The sequence below is a fragment of the Ascidiella aspersa genome, chromosome 5 (genome assembly GCF_963924565.1).
Source record: "Ascidiella aspersa chromosome 5, kaAscAspe10.2, whole genome shotgun sequence".
Classification (NCBI taxonomy): Eukaryota; Metazoa; Chordata; class Ascidiacea; order Phlebobranchia; family Ascidiidae; genus Ascidiella; species Ascidiella aspersa.
In genome coordinates, this window is record NC_139451.1 from 481602 (window position 1) to 498108 (window position 16507).

At 37.4% G+C, this 16507-nt stretch overlaps 1 protein-coding gene across 1 annotated transcript; it reads left to right on the forward strand.

Moving 5' to 3' along the window:
* Positions 1–8084: 8084 nt before the first annotated feature.
* LOC146141388 (peptidyl-prolyl cis-trans isomerase B-like) lies at positions 8085–10520 on the forward strand. The gene is made up of 4 exons (XM_083390093.1): positions 8085–8537; positions 8847–9020; positions 9624–9846; positions 10420–10520. Exons 1-4 carry the CDS (start codon positions 8085–8087, stop codon positions 10518–10520), a joined length of 951 nt encoding a protein of 316 aa, XP_083246219.1.
* Positions 10521–16507: the final 5987 nt, after the last annotated feature.

Genomic DNA, 16507 nt, shown 5'->3' on the forward strand with positions numbered 1-16507 from the left:
TATATTAGAATGACAGGCCCTATTATCAATTTAAAAGAAGCCTACGCCCAGATTGTGCACATTATTCTAAAGAAAATGTAAAGTTGTAGGTTTTCGTACAACCGACAACGTATTTTATATTGCCAAACTAAGAATACAAACGGTGTAAAAAGCGCTGAGTGCTTGGTTCTTTTGAACTTCATACAAGCCGTTTTTGCAAGTTTTACAATATAAATGCACGAAGATAAACGATCAAATGTCACCAGCTAATTTGATTTTTTTTGGCGAATATTTCTATTGAATATTATTACTTTTTCAATTTTAATTTTTTTTTAAAGTTCGAAAAATGTAGACCGGTCTTAACACCATGGTAATTTTTTTTTGAAAAAATTATACGGAAATACGTTTATTTGGGCGTTAAAATTCCCTGCTAAAAAGTTGGAATGATTAGGCCTTTGGTCTCGTCTTGTTGTTACTTTCACCTGAAATAGAGTTGTGCGCAAACTCATAAACTTTGTATTTGGCGTCGTTATACAGCCGCTCTTCTTTTCCATTTCCTAAATAAAACAAACAGAGGGGCGCTGCTCTAAAATCCTATTACAACTTTTACGCCAACGAGGCGCGTTTTTAAAACTACAATTAAAAGGAATAAATGGATGAATGAATATATTGCTAATACTTGACCCACCCAAACCCAAACCCTAACTGTCACCCTAACCCTAACAATGTTAGCAGCAATATTAACCCCCGGGTGAAAGTGTGGTTGGATTCTAGGCCAGCGCCAAATACGGTCCTAGGCAAGTTTAAAAAATAAGTTTCTACCAAAAAGATGTCAGAATAAAAGAATTAAAACAATGTAAATCAAAACACGGGTAAGCATATGGCCCCGGGAGCCGAGGTAGAGGGGCGCCAAGGTAGAGGGGCGCCAAAATGAGGCTTACAAATTTTTCACTACACGGGCAAAAAACCGACCACAAGCAAAATAGCACCAGCGGCTGTGGCAGACGTCATCTGATACGCCACCCTTACTGATGCTGTTACCAGCCATCATAGCAGCCAAGATACTGATTCTGCGTGCAGCTGGTTTCGTCTAGCTTAGTGCGTCTTAACCTTTATTAAACCGCCGCCCCTTTGGTAATTATCCTGCGCTTTGTGCCCCTTACGAAAAGCAATTCGGTATTTCGGAATTACATATTAATTGGACAAAGCAGACAGCTGAAAGCTTTCCAGTATTTAAATAAAGCAAGCACGGCATCATGCATGATTGCAAAAATAAATTTCCACCAAAAACACATCGGACTACAAACTTTAATGGCAACGAGCCAACCAAATAAACATTGTTTACCAACATCGAGTACGAATTTACAAAAATTGTCTCCATTTTCTTATTTTACCTCCCAGCAAACTTAGCTTTAGCATATGAGCCCAGCATCCAGAGGTAACTGCATTTCTTTGCCAAATTTTAACTACAAAAATCGAAAGTATGTTAAATAACGAAGCAACACAAAACAACAGAAACCTCCAGCAGGAAAATATCAGCAACTTAACAACTTAAATCTTTTCAGTTTCTAATTTAAACAAATACGGGCCTATGCATGATAAAAAAAATAAATTTATACCAAAAATACATCAAACTGCGAAATTTAAAACAATGTGAAATAACAACAGGGCAACACAGAACAGCACAAACTTCATCAGAGTGAGCTCAGTAAGCCAATAATAAGTTTCGAGCAAACCACGGTTCAGCTGAAGCAACATCAGCCGATAAAGCCCAGTACCACCATCGCACGAAAATCCCCGGCAACTATTTCAGGCGCTCCCGCGTGCGCACTGACCCGTGACACCCCGCTCAGTGACGCGTGACGCCAGTGCTCAGTGACGCGTGGCGAGGCGAAAAACTTTTTTTTTATAGCCGCGATTTCCTTCTAAGATTACAGGTTTGTATTTTTATTTTTTTTCGATCTTGTTTAAAGTGAAAAAAAATCCTTTTGTAATAAAAACGGTGCGATGATTACTTTCGTTAACTAGTAAATTTTAATTTTAAAAATAAAATATCCTTTGCCTTGTATAAATGTTACACAATTGCGTTATAAATCATAAATACGTTTTTTACCTTTTGTATCTTATTGATTCTAATGATTTAGTCAAACTTTGGAGAAATTGCAATATTACTGTTCAGAAAAACATATTTTTAAGAATATATTAAATCTTGACATGGTTTAAATGTTAAAATAATAAAACAAAATACTGTTGCTTTTATTGGCACTAGGAACTGATGAAGCAGTGCGAAATCTAGCCAACATTGTAACAAGAATTTGTCATGTAAAGCGCCATATTACGATCAAATAATAAAGCGAAACTATTTGCTTTACTACAAACACTTACAGGTGTTTTACGCTTAGCGCAATGTTTACTCCTTGTAAATCAAACTCTAGCGAGAAAGAACTTTACCTACCGAGCTACAATTAACCTAAGCGGGTTGACCGCTTTTTTGAAGTTATGAATTTTCGAAGAAACAGTAAACACCCAGTCCGAATGAATTTAAACATGATTTATGTCTCATTTTGAAGGTTGTGACTCCTAGTTTATATCGTTAAAATTTGAACTTGTTGGCTCAACAGTTAAGGGTTAATATCGCTGAATATTAATATTCATATTTTTAAATATTCCTTTTCAAATAATGTACGCTAAATGTGTGATTGCCGGAGAGGTGTAAGCAATACAAGGACTGTGTAAAAATTTAAACTCTTTAACGTCAAAACTTTCGAAGATATTGCTCTTTAAAAATCTCGTCGCGCTTATTTCGCTCAATTAACCCATGAACCAGGAAAAAACAAAGAGTCATATAGCTGTTGATTATCCTGCTAGATTCACAGCGCTTTGTTTGTCTCTAGCGGAAGCTTCAGCTGTGCAAAGTCCATCAAAAGATCAGCAAACCGCCTTGAACTTAACTTGCCACATTGTGAGCTTGAAGGTCAAATTACGAACTCAAAATCTTAAACGACCTTGAGCGCTAGATGACACATGAGCGGGCTTAAGCTCAATTCCAGCCTAAAAATCAGCTGTACCGCAAAGCCACAACTGCTCACGCTTATTTCGCTCAATTAAGGTCTTCAATTAAACCCTTTAAACACCTTTGTTGTAAAGATTAACAGAATTAAGTAACCTCGGGTGTAAAAAAGTAAAAGTTAGACAACACGTTCATGACAGATCTCTGATGTATTTGATTCAACATCACAAACCAGAACTAAACATCGATACTACCCCTGTACCTTTGCATCTTTCTAACACATAGTGCTACTTACTGACCCATTTAGAATGCTAGAATCGCATTTTCTGCTGAGCTTTCATCTTCACTTGTATTTCGAAACTGGTGACGTCATGAGTTATTGGCGGAACGTTTGTAAAACGCTAAATATTGATCAAGTATCCTGGCTTCGGCATTAGTTTTGTAAACTGCACTCTTTGGACCGGCGTTACTCCTGGTTGTCAGTTTGGAATTTAATTTAAGTATTTTAGGCAACCTTTTGGAAAGCAATTTAAATAGCCCTACAATTACAGTTACCAGAGGAGCTCTTTTTGATTATTATTCCCCTCCTGGCAGTTTATATATTTAAAATCTTTTTTTTAGTGACTCATTAGACTTTTTTGAAAATCCTGATTTTTTAGCATCTTACAATCGCGATTGTTACATCATAAACAATCTCTCGATGCGCTAAACAACTTTAATTGTGACAACATAAGTACAACGCGGCGGACCGCAAACCCCATTGTGACGTCAAATTTGGTTCGCGGCGTCTGTCCAACTGTTAAGCTGACAATGGCCATTGTTCGCAGTGAGTGACACAACAATAAGAGTCGCGATCGAAGGTAAATTGAGCCGAAGTCAAAACGCGGGAGATTTTAATGGAAGCAAAAGTTAAAGTTTTATCAAAAACAATATCCTTTGCTAAATATTTCCAAAATAAAGTTACACCAGTGGTTCCGACCTTTTATTGCTAACGACACCTTCCAGAAAACAAATATTTCGGCACCACTATAAGATTTTTCCTGTAGGTAACTCACTAGAATGCCACAATAAACTAAACTGGAACAACAACTCTAGACAATGCAGGTTAAAACCTATTTTATTGCTAGCATTTCCATATTTTAACTTTGCTCAAAGTTAAGGCCATGATACTCAAAATGAACACCAATGGTCATACTGAGAATATCGAAGCCTTTAGAGAAGAAGCATTTCGTGAACGTTTTCGAATAATAACTCATTTTCAACATCCTTCAAAATGCTTCCTACTTCTGTATGGGCTTTGATATTCATTCTACATCTATCTACAACCTGCAGGCATTATGATCTAAACAGCAATGGTGTTGTTTCTAAGACAAATCATGTACGAGCAAAAAGCAACCTTTGGTCGTGAACACGACAACTTGAATCTACAGCGCTACTGTGACACAACAGAAAGCCTTATGACGTAACAATCGCGACAAGTTTGAACGGAAACGTTAGAAACTATACAGGACACACTTTGGGGTAATTTATCGAGCAAATTTAGTTTGTCCGCCGATGCGCTTCACTTAGTGACGTCATGTTTGTTCGGTGACGTCACTAGAAATGACATAATTATAATGTAACTAAAACAGTTTTAAATACTTATTGGAATAAACTGTTAATACCGCGAAACAAGGAAAAAACACCCAAAGTTACGTATTTCTTAATCTTTGGCTTGTTGGTCAAAAACTTTGTCTGTAATGGCCGTTTTTTTTAAATGAAACCATTCGTTTTTTTTTTCGCTTTTTTTTTGATAGTAATGATATATGCTCGGAGCCACAAATAAATTATTGCAAAACCTCAAACAGATTTAGAAGAAAGAAAATATCTAAGAATCAAACTAAATGGGTGTTTTATCTTTTACAAGTTCAGAGTATTTTTAATCTTTGGCGCGTCAGTCAAAAAACTCAAACTGATTAATTCGCGGTTTGAAAATAAAAAAACACACGATTCTGAGCAATGATGGTAATGAAATGCTAATGTCGCGATAAATTAATTGCAAACATTTAAACAGATTTAGTTTTTTACGAATAACTAAAAAATAGAAGTAACAGAAATATCTAACACTCAATCTTTATGGGCCTACATATTTATTTCAATAACACTTTTTATCTCGAATGTTTTACAACTTTAAACAATGTTCGCGATAATTTGCAACAATCCGTCTTGTCAGCAAACAATGGACCATTGTTACGCGACACACATAACAACCAGCGAACAATAACATTATAGAACGCCGGAAGCGCGCGATGAAATGACGCGATTATTTCACTTCCGGCGCAATTTCACGAAAAGCGTCGAAAACTGAATTATTAGAAAAAGGTCTGTCGCTGGTTGCTGGTTAAGAATATTTAAAATGATTTTGTGCCTTAAATACTCGGATAATTACTTTTTTATTCCATTTTTATCAAACGTTTTGGTTAATCCGTTCAAATAATTGAAGCTAAAATAAATATACATATTGCACTTTTTGTGAAAATAACGGCATTAATAATACTGAAACATTATTTTAATGTTACTGGTTACGAATATTTAGAATAGTGTTGGCGCATAAAAACTCAAATAATTATTTTTATGTATTCTTCACAATTTTTACAATGCGTGTTTATTCGGACCAATGCATGGGAACTGACAAAAAACAAATTCTATGTAACTAAATCAACAAGTTTTTTTTGGTACATCCCAAAAAAACCCAAAACCAAAACAATTTGGTACACCCAACCAAAACACAAAATAACAAATTTTATTTTCACCTGACTGGTTAAATGTTGCCAATACATAGGAGCCTGGAGAAAATGATAAATTGTTTAAAAAATCGACAAGTTTTTACAATCTATTTAATTCAAACAAAAATATTTAGAAACCGCCGTTTTAGCGAGATTTGCATTAACACGAGTGTTTATCGAGTTTGTCTTATTGAGGTCATTTTCACAAACATAAGAACAAACAAAAGAGGGTTGCTTTCTTATCGTGTGTAACTCAACACAAAAAACGTGTTGGAAGTTAAAGCTCGGCTAAACAAAACAAAATGTTTAAAATAAACTCACATCTCCACGCAAACAGACTTTGCTGCAACTAAACACAATTTTTACAGCAGTTCAAATGTATAGAAGACGGAGTTCTTTAAAACACTTGCGACAAAACTTAGTGGCGTTATCAAATAAGGCGTTATACTCACCAAGTCGTTTCATTAGTTCCTCCGCAAATGGAACGCGCGAAGTATTGCGCAATCGAGCCGCACATCACCAACAGCCAGTTTTCGCCGCTTTCCATCAGCAACTCTTTTCTGCCATCTAGCGGCTGGTATTATTCCGTGCAAAGCTGTGAAATCGCAATTGGTGGGCTAATTTGTTACGTCACAAATATATCCGACGATCGCAAAGCATCAGCTTTGTTCAATAAAAACGCAGTCAGTGGAGTTAATAAATATTTCTAATACTTTGAAATTTTAGACCAGGAGTTTCCAAACTACGTTCCGCATTTGGTTTTTAATAGTACGGTTTTTATAGTTGAATAACAAATAGGTTTGTAAAATGCAAATTAAAGTAAATTTTGATAAATTTTAAACGAAACGCCAACGTCTAAAGCTATTGATATATTTTGTTGAATAGTTTTTCATGTTTCATTCGTTTGATCAAGTAATTGAGAAGTTGAACACAGTTTTTTATATCCGTTCCACGGTTTTTAGTCCCTATAGTTATTAAACACTTGATAATAAAAAAATATTGACTTTCTGTAATTGAGAAAAATACAAATGTGCATTGCAGATAAAAGGTAAAAAACCAACCACTTGGTGATTAGAAATTTCGATTAAGTCAGGCTTGAGCCGATATTATCGTCCGATACTCCGATATCGGTGCCAATACAAACATCATTTAAACATGTGAGTCTTGCTTTGTAAAGCATTTTTTTGGTAATTTCCGTGTAAAAATAAAATTTTAACTATACATGACGTAAAAAAATACAAAATGAAACTTCATCTTTATGACGTAAAAAATATAAAATAAAACTTTATCTTTATGACGTAAAAAATATAAAATAAAATGTTTATCTACATGACGTCACGCCCAAGTTTATCTTTTTACATCGGTGACGTCATTTGAAATAGCGTCATTTATTTCGCTTGCCTAGATTTTTACAAAAATTGATTTAAATTAATGCAAGCATGAACTATTAAAACCAAACACATTTTTAAAATCGGGCGCGTTCCACTACGATTGTTGCGTAAGCACGCTCTTAGTGACGTCACAAAGTGTGTTCCAAAATCAACTTTCCTGAAACAACAATGGATGCAGCGGTGGGGCGTTCCTATTGGTTGAGAGCGGTCACGTGACTCGCCGATGCAAACGTTTCCAATATGACGTCACAGTCGGCTATTGAGGCTACGATTGTTGGAGTTCTGGAAGACATATGAACAAAGGGTCGCGATTAACAGAAGGTTAAGGTATGAAGTTTGCTTAACATGCAATATTTACACAAAATATTTATTAAAGGTTTTCAATCAAAGCTGTGGTTGTATATTTGTTGTTTTGGTACTAAATGTGAGGAATAGTAAAGATGGAAATAGTTGATAAAAAATAAATTATATTGAACTTTTGGCCCAGGTTGAAAATTTATGTGAGATTGTGAACAGGGAAAAGGTTTGAAAGCATAGAATTGCTTCGGCACAACGTAAACTTTCTATTAAAATCGTTTTGTGAGGTTGAAGTAAAGTTTTAGCAAAATCACCGCCAGAGGTAAGAAAGGGGATTCACAGAATATTTATCGCTGATTTGTGCAAACATTGCTGTATAGTTAGAACATGAAATAACTAAGGAAAGTTTTTTGCAATTTTGTGTTTCGCATCTTCTAACAAAATTACATTTTATTTACTTCAACAAAACCCAATCTAGAGCAAGCCTTTTTTAAAGCTTTTTAAACAGATTAAAGACAGTTTCCATTTTTTTGCGATGAAATTAACCCAAATTAATTTGACGAAACGTTCGTTTGAAGAAATTAAAATTATATTTTGTAGATTAAGAAACAAATTGAACTAAAGTAATCAATTTTTAAGAAAATGGCCAAAAACAAGAAACAGAAGAAGGAGGGTGAGGTCCCTGCCGCTACGGATCAAGCCCCTGTGGCTCAGGAAACATTGTCCCCTACCGCTACGGATGTGAGAAAGCGAAAAACGTCAGAAAAATCCCCCGAAAGAGAAAAATCCCCTGAAGCGAGCGCGAAGTTTTCGCCGAGGAGTGAGAAAAAACAAAAAGTTTCCAAAGTTCGGATCCGGAAAGAACAGAAGCGAGAGAGAAGACATGAGAGAAGCCGGGGAAAGAAAGAGAAGAAGGCAGAGTCGGCGATCCTGCAGCTCTGGATCCAACATTTGCGTCCTTTCTGTCGACGTCATTACATCCTTGTTACGTCATCAATAGGCATCGTTCTCGTCTTGTTCGCGATGTTCGTCGCAAAAGACACGATGGAACAACAAGAAAGAAATCGCCTCAAGCTTCCTGACGTCACTGAAAAGGCGAGTGACGTCACTGTTACGTCATCATATTTGAGTATTTAATTAGGTTTTGTTTTTAGTTTTTTATTATCACAGACAAGTTTTAAATTTGATAAACTTCCGACGTCAACAACTAATCCACATCGATGACGTATGTGCTTACGTCACAAAGTAATACAAAGTGACGTAATTTTATCCCAAAAATCCTTTCGTTTAGTTATTGTGATCGATTTTAGCATGCATTGTAAATCAACAGCCATATCAGGTAATCTACATGTATGACGTAACAACTTACGTCACAAGTGTAAAGAGTGACGTCATGTTGTCCAGGTAACGTTCGAGATCAACGTGCACAACGAGACCCGGGGCAAAGTGACGATCGGCTTGTACGGGAAAGACTGCCCTCTAACGGTGAAGAACTTCGTTAAACTTTCGACACACGAGGGCGGGTTCGGCTTCAAGGGAACGAGGTTCCACACGCTCTTTCCCGGCCACATGATGGTCGTGAGTTTGATCGACGAGTTCATTAATGTGTTGGTGTAACTGACTATAATCATGATTGTAACAAAATATATATTTTTGCAGAAGTAAATGTAGTTTGAAAGTATATTCTAAACAACATTCGGATATAATCACGATGGTAACGAATAGAGAGTCTACAAACCAGTGTTTCTCAACCTATGCGGCCACAAAATTGGGTTTGGTTTGGTTGGGTCGCGACTTCAGTAGTTTCACATCATTAGATTTATTGAGGTTGCTTCTGAGCAAGAATTTTCAAGGAAAAATTGCGGAACCTATACGAAGACGTTAAATAAAATGGACGTAATAAATGCTACGTCCTTATTTCTTCTTGGTTAACTTTAAGCGTACAAAATCTTCAGTGAAAATAATTGTCGTTGTTGTATCTACGCTTTTAGCATTTGGTTGGCCGCGAAGGTTGAGAAAGACCTCTTTAGATGGTTTTAAAATTGAGCAGAAGTAAGTGTAGTTTGAAGGTAAATTGTAAAAATAGATTCTTTGACGTACAGGAGTTTACCGGTTAAAACTGGACAACAATGCAAGCAAAGATATCCGAAAATTGTACACGACTTCTCACTTTCGCCGCAGGGTGGCGACGTTACGCACAACGACGGCACTGGAGGGCGCAGCGCGCTCGACGAGCCCTTTGAGCGGGAAAACATGCGGCTGCGTCACGTGACCCCGGGCACGGTCGGCTGCGTCGCGCTCAAGGACAACGAACAAAGCAACATGACGTCACAGTTCTACATCACCTTCGCCCCGACAGAAAAGTTCGACGGGTCGAGCGTCGTCTTCGGGAGGGTTCTGGACGGTTTGTGACGTCATAGAGTGTTAGACGGTGTGACGTCGTACGGTTGCGTGGCAGCGTGGTTATTACGTCATGAACCTAAAAAAAAATATTCAAATGTTCAAGTTTCTCGCCTAGAATAAACCTTTGTTTTAAAAGTGTATTTTTTATTAATTGAAATTACAATGCTTTTTTTTTCAGATATCAAAAAAATAGCTTTAGCAACAATATTTGAAACTTTATTCAATCATAATCTATGACGTCACGTCTGTGGTGTCCGGTCAGCAAATAAGAAAGTTTCGCTTTGTTAAAAAATAAAGTCCATTCATGACGTTGTGTTAAATCCACTTTTTACCGCCAGTTTAACTTCAATAATAATATATGTATTATTTATTTTTTAGCCATTTACCAAAAATTACATCGGCCGAAATTGTTTTTGGGTCATATCTTGTTTTTTTAGTCGAAATCCTTACGTGGTTAGGTTTATTTTTATTTAACCCAATTTTCATACGCAATAATCTTTTAAACTCATTTTAACCCAATAATAAACTTATTTTTAACCAATAATTATCATATTTACCGTTTTTTTTCACCCAGGCATGGATTTCGTCAAGTGGATCGAAAAGATCCCGATCGACCAAGCTCTCAAACCTGTCAAGGAAATAGTGATAGAGGCAGCGAGCTACCACAAGGAGTAGGGGCTTTCCCTCAAAACCACCAACTTTTCGCCGCTGTGTTTGTTTAATTTGGTGAAAACGGAATAAAACAAGTGGATTGTGTGGCTCGATTTCACTTCTGAAAACACTTATTTATACTAGAAAGAATGGCAGTACCACAAGCTGGAGACAAATTCGTTCAGCACTTTCCATTTTACCGAGACCCGATGCCAATGACGTCATTACTATTCCCAAACAAGCAGAATGGATCATATTCAAACGTTCAAATGTTTCCCGGGTAATTGGCCAAATCTAGCTTCAGCTTTGAAAAGTTTAGCAACCTCCAGATGCCACTATTTCGTCACATATTTGCCTTTTGAGGTGGAATTCGCTGCATTGGGTGGAAATAGCTAAACATCGGACCGGCACCGATACCACCCTAGTATCGGACGATTATTGATACTAGCACAGTGGTTCTCAGCCTTTTTTCTTTCGTGGCCCATTTTCGTTGCACAAAAAATCTGTGGCCAAATTATTTTGATGAAAGAACAAACTATAAAAAGGTTTAAAACAAAAATAACGGAGCGCAGCTTATCTATTCTTGCTCCTGAAGAATAAATTTACGTTCATTTACTTTATTTCTCAATTCCTCCCCAAGCCATTATTCCTGTAAAATTGGGTATACTATAGTGACACAAATGAAACTTAATTATTTAATAAATCTGGCTTGTTTAAATTGGTCTGTGGCCCACCTTAAATGTTTCCTTGGCCCACCAGTGAGCCATATCAAAGTTTTCCAAACTTCGTATTATTATTTCGCCCACTGGTTGAGAACCGCTGTACTAGCACGTGAAGTCGGCTATCGGCTCCCATCTGACATTATCAGACGTCCCTAGTGTACTGTAATAACTTCCAACAAGTTAACCGGCCTTAAGAATATTTAGCATAACCTTTTCCGATTGGCTAACAGCATTTTCTCTTGCAAATAATAATTCTGCCGGCAACTTACACCAAACACACCGGCTTGTTTTATTTTTGCAGAGTTGGAGATCAAACAGTTTTTAACAGTTGCCATATTTTTCTTTTTGGTCTTGTTAATTTTCAGTAATTGACTTTAAGAATAAAAAAATATGCTGTTTTTAGGACTTAAGCAGATGTTTTTTTTCAGACAATTTTTTAAAACAGTGATAGTTCGTGTGAAGAAAATCTCATTGCTTGTAAAAGTTCATTTTAAACAACCCGTGCTTTTCTTTTCTATACAATAAAATACTAGCCAGCGATGCCATTTAGATATGAACGATCCACGGTGATAAAAAGTTTGTCGTTAGGTTTTACCAAACACCATTGAGGCATCTATTAGCTGTTGCTATCAGGCAAATTTAACACAAATTCCCTGCTATTTATATTTTTGGGTTCAACACCGTTAAAAAAAAGAAAAAAGTGTATTGTCGTAGATCAGGGGTGTCCAACAAGCGGCACGCGTGCCAAATGTGGCACGCGAGCTACTAAAAAAATGGCACGCAAGCCCTCCCCAAAAAATAATAAAATTGTTATTTAGCCAATTGTCAAAAAAATACAATTTGTTATTCAGTCAATTGTCAAAAAATACTAAGTTTGTTATACAGCCAATTGCCATTGTTTGTTCACAATATAAAACATTCGCGGCAATCACGACAACCAACAATTACTTTTGATATAGTAACATTATGCTGTGTGGAGGCTAGCATTTACATAATGTTATATAGCTTGGTGTGAAGAAACAAAAGTCAGCTCACCGAAAGACACTTTGATGTAGTGATGCGGATTTCTACTAGACAGTTTTTTTTTCAAGTTTAAATAAACGTTCTTCTTTTTGGTAAAAAAAGCTTTTATGATTAAAAAGAATTGGTTCGGTTACGAAACTTCGACACGGGAAGAAGTTATAAGATAAAATTGGCACGCCGGCATGTTTGAGTTGGACACCCCTGGTTTAGATGTTTATTTTACAGAATACTGGATTGAACCACTTTTTAATCCTCTTCTTCGAGGACATTTAAATTGTTGTCGAACGCGAGGCTCGTTGCTTAATACAAGCGCGTATTGCAAAATGCTAAACTAATTACGCCTGAATGCTGTTGAGAGCCGCCCTATTGTCCCAAACAAGACCCATGTTGTTTGCAAAAAAGTGTAGCGCTCTTACAAAAAATCTTGTTTCTTGCAAAAAACGTTTTGAGGTTAATACGAGTGATATTAAAGTAAAGTGGAATTTTTTTTCCAATTTAAAATAATTTCAATTAATTTTTTTAACCACTTTTTAAATGACAAGCTATTATCTAAATGTAAATACATGTCTTTCTCAACAAATCAATAAAAATATAAAAAAATATATGTAAAGTGAATTAATAGAAGTACAGCGCCAATATATTTTAGCTAAACACTTCCTGGCATATAAGGAGCATTTCTATACATTTAAAGACAGGAAGCTTTAATGGAAAACGTGATCATGAGTCACTATAGGCTCGCGTTAAGTCTTTGCACGCCTTGCACACATTTACATACAAACACAGGTAAGTATGATTCGGGAGCTAATTAGCTCAATTTGTTTTGTTTCCATTAAATTTTGGCGTTTTTTCACAGTGCTTTATCCATTAAATTCCCTCATTACATTTCCCCATTCTTTTCAACCATAATGTTTCAGCATCAGATGTTCTAATTTTAGCATTTTCATTCCAAAGCTTGTTTCAATTTCTTGAAAACTTGTTGCAATTTGTTTGTTAACTAGTTTAAAAAATGTTTTCATTTTTGATCAAGGTGTTGTTATAATCGCACCAGCAAAGGTCTTATTTTTAAAGCACAAAGACTGCACAAAACACTTCCCGGTATATAAGGAGCATTTCTATACGTTTAAAGACAGGAAGCTTTGATGGAAAACGTAACCAGCAGTCTCTATAGGCTCGCGTTGTAAACAATGGCTTACACTAAGGTAGATTTTCCCTATTCCTAATACAAGGCATGCTAGCCATTGAGTTAAAACGGTTTTATTTTGTGAATCCTAATGCTTTCACCTTATATTTTTCTATTGGCTTGTGTGAAAAGAAGCACAAGATTTTAAAATGTTATATGGTTATATTGTTAAAATGTACACATCACACACATTGAATATAACGGCTACAACTTGATACAATTTTACAACAAGCTCACTAATAACCAAACCATAAAGCGATGGTGATTATATATGCCATCAATTAGCATTGAAGATTTTCCAGTATTTAAATCTGTATGAGTGGTAATTCAGTCAGCTTTTGTGTGCTAATATGGTTTCCTTAATTCAAATGGTATATCGATGACCCATAATTATTATATATTTTGTATTTCTGGACTTAAAGTTGACTTTCTGCTATGACATTCCCTTCTTTATTTCTGCTTAAGGCAGGAATCGTACGTTTTTTCAGTTTCTTCAATCGAACAGTGCATCTGTCTATCAATGTGGAGTAAAGCAAGGGGTTCAATGCACTGTTAATGGGAAGCAAAATACCAGCACTAATAAGATAAACATCATTGGGGAGTGGAACACCAGAAACAGCCAAGTAAGCAAGCACACACATTGGGATCCAGCAACAGAAGTCAGTAATAAGCAAGCGAGAAATACGTTTTTGCATTTTGCTGTTGGGTTGCTTGTTTCTAGATTTAGCCATTTTGTTACTTCGTATGTAAATAAGTATGTAAGCCACAAGCATGAAAATGAACAGCAGAAAGTTGAGTGTGATAAGAAACACAGAATATTGCCAAGAAGCGTCATTTGCAGAAGCGAACAGTCTGGGCATGCAAACACTAGTTTCACCATAATAACCAAATATTCCTTTTATCGGTTGATTGGGGAAGGTTTTGCTTATTAGTTGAGTGACGTCATGCCAATAAAATGACGTCATGTTATGTGGTTTTATTTTATTGGCTAACTGCAGCATTTTTTGTTTAAGGACTTGATTAGTTTTGAAAAATCTACTTGAAAACCAAACATGAGAAACAAAATATCCTGAACTGTAATCAAACAAAGGCAGAAGTGCAAATAAAATTGCAAACAGCCAAACACATGCACATGAAATGTAAATCCCCTTTAACTCCATTGTTCTTGTGATAAACGGTTTGTAAACTGTTGCAAGTCTAAACGCTGTCATGACAGCCATAGTACCCGAAGAGGCCATGGTAGCTACAACACACAACACCCCAAGAATGGAACAAGAATAACTAGTACGCCAAAGAGCGTCAAACGAGCAATAATCCCCTGAAAACTGCAAACCCTTTATGCTTATTGTAATAAGATAAATGCCCATGAGAAAATCAGCAGGTGCCAAACTAAGCAAAAATATGTAGGTGCTTTTTGTGAAGTTATCTGCGTTCTTGTTATTTACAATGTCCCTTATAGTAATAACGACAACCGCTAAATTCCCGATGCCAGCTGCCAACCCCATTAACCAGAAGAAACCCTTGTAAACAGGATTGGCGATCATTTCCTTTTGATTTGAGAAAGTGGAACTTCGCTTACTTATGGGCGGGCATTCGTCACTTCCGTCCGAACATTGAGGAATTCCATCTTCAACCAAGTTGATGTCGACTGACAGGGGCTTTCTATTGCGACAGTAAAACCTCGTTTCGCTGCATCGCTTCGTATCCTCGTCGGATCCGTCGTCGCAGTCTATTGTTCCGTCACAAAGGTTGTTGACATCGATGCTAGTGAGCATTCCACTGACGCAACTGTAACGCTTGGGGCACAATCCACGTTCGTCGTGCCCTGACATCCCCTTACATACCATTCCATTCCAATGCATGCTTTCATCATCGCAGAACTTGGGTCGGGGCTCGCAACCATCGCATTCATCTTCCATGTCCCGGCATTCAGGTCTGCCATCGCATTTAGTGGCGCGTGAGATTGCGCCGTCTGGTTGGCAATACATGTCATCTACTTTACCGTCATTCTGTGCTAGTCCGCAATATTTCGTGTTGGATTCTCCCACACAACTGACTTTTGGGTTACAAAGCACTTTGTCCATATCCACGCAGTCCGTTTCATTGCGGCAATGCATTTGGTTGGGAGGGCAAGTGTGTCTAGCGTCGCCCAAGATATCATGACAAACCGTTTGGTTGTCGCACAAACATTCATCGGAAAGATCGTAGCAGTCAGCCACCCCGTCACAAACTTGCTGTTGAGAAACAACCAGTCGTTTGTCCAAACACAAGAAGCAAACGAATTGTCCATCAACGAAGCAAATATCTGACTTATCAGCGCATTGAGGTTCATCGTCATAGATGTTTATCTGCGGTAAAACACAAATTCCCTTTCTGCTTGTTCCCGAGCATTTAAATCCCAGCCCGGTTTTGATTTCATCATCATTGCAATGAACGTAGTTGTCGCAATATTGATTGGTCGGAATAAGATTACCGTTACTGCATCGTAAAACATTTATGTGCGTTCCCTTCTCACAAACCCACTGTCCATTCCCACAAACCCTGTCTCTCCGCCCTTCACACGGCCCCATAAGTTGGCGGCAAGTCGTCTTGTTGTGGATCGCTTGAAACCTACTTCTGCTTGCCTCTTTAGAGCAAAGAGTTATTACCTTTTCCTGGGTATATACTTTGATACTACGACTATAAAAGCCATCCCGCACAAACCGATCATCGCAAGGCTCCTTTCGACCGACGCACTGGATCCTACCGTCAGCCACTTGTCGCCGGCAAGCTCTGCAAAACCACTCTTCGCTACCGTCAAAGCACTCGGGATCACCCTCACATATGGACCACTCTCTAACACACTGAAGCCCATCGTTGCAATGCACTGCGCCACTTACACAACTGCTGCAGTTCGTCTCATCACTACAATCGTTACAACCCTTTACCCCATTGCACCAGTCACTTGCGCGAATACACTTCCCATCATCGCACCTCTTCGCTCCTGGTTTACAAGTTGTGCAGTTCGTCTCATCACTCCAATCGTAACAGCCCCTCCACCCATCGCACCTACAACTTGCGTGAACACACAGCTTCCCATCATCGCA